This window comes from Otolemur garnettii, unplaced genomic scaffold (assembly GCF_000181295.1).
Source record: "Otolemur garnettii isolate 467f Iridium unplaced genomic scaffold, OtoGar3 scaffold00004, whole genome shotgun sequence".
Classification (NCBI taxonomy): Eukaryota; Metazoa; Chordata; class Mammalia; order Primates; family Galagidae; genus Otolemur; species Otolemur garnettii.
In genome coordinates, this window is record NW_003852399.1 from 23592932 (window position 1) to 23594108 (window position 1177).

The 1177-nt window shown below is 33.0% G+C and overlaps 1 protein-coding gene across 1 annotated transcript in view; it reads right to left on the minus strand.

The window, feature by feature from the left end:
* Positions 1–1177, minus strand: part of DCAF13 (DDB1 and CUL4 associated factor 13) — a 35375-nt gene that overhangs the window by 18209 nt on the left and 15989 nt on the right. Inside the window, exon 6 of the mRNA XM_003782423.3 lies at positions 761–838. Within this exon, the coding sequence (XP_003782471.1) occupies positions 761–838 (78 nt within the window). The remainder of the gene's footprint in view (positions 1–760; positions 839–1177) is intronic.

Consider the following 1177-nt stretch of genomic DNA (forward strand, 5'->3'; position numbering starts at 1 on the left):
AAACCATCAGCTACTTTGCTAAGGTTCTGTCCTTTCAGCCTCCTTCTGGACGGGAGCTTCTGTAAAAAGCTGGCTGCAGTTCGCCATCTTGGCTCCCCCCCCAAAAGCATTTCTTTTAAATGTGAACTCTGACAATGGAGTGGTAGTACATGCATATCTGACCCTTACTGTGCCCTTGAAATCAACTTTATACTCTTTTACCTAAAACAGCACTCCTCTCTTTACCCACAGATAATATTTCTCTCCTTCTTGAAAGTCAGCTTGATTTAGCTTTGATATCTAAGTCCTAGAATGGCCACTTTAGAACTGTTGGGAAATCTGTTACCTTGAACAGGATAGTGTTTCTCTAAATAAAATGTCAAACTAGTACCCATCAGCATGTAACTAAACAAAGCTGGTTATGTGAATGAGTTCTAAAATTTTCTGGAATAAAATGCTATATGTGCCACATAATAATCATAGGGCCTGAAGTATTATTACATTGTTAAGTAGTGGGACACAATACCTTTAAGAACTTCCAACACATTAAGTACTAATTAGATGCCTAAAATTTACTAGCATCATGAAGACACAAAGATGACAAGGATACAGTATCTAGTGAAAATTCAGTCTCTATTATCATTACTTCTGTCAAAAAAAAATCTCTATGAAAAAAAGATCTTTAATTCTGAAAAAACATTTGTTCCATATTTTCAGGCACTTGATTTATAGAGGAATGTATTACCAACTGTATAAAGCAAATTACAAAACTGAAACTCACCTTTTTCAGAGGAGTAGATTGTCTCATATCATATAGTACTATATTCCTGTCAGAAGCACAGCTTCCCAAAAGAAATGTCTAAAAATAAGTATACCATATTCATTCAATGAACAAATGATTTAATTACTCTTAATATTTATGTTAAACAACAACGCTGTACCATTAAAGTCCATATTTAAGAGGGTACGATAATCCATAATCCCAGCAACCTACATCAAGTTTTTACTGTTAAATCCCCATGCATGTATTTTAGATGTCAGTGATGATAGTGTATAGATAACTGTCTTTTAATTTATAATAAAACTATACTTTATCCATTCTCCAACTTAGACTTGTTTCCAGTTTTTTACTATTATAAGTAATACTTCAGTAAACATTTTCATACACTTAGCTCTTGTTTTGAATTATTTTCTTTTT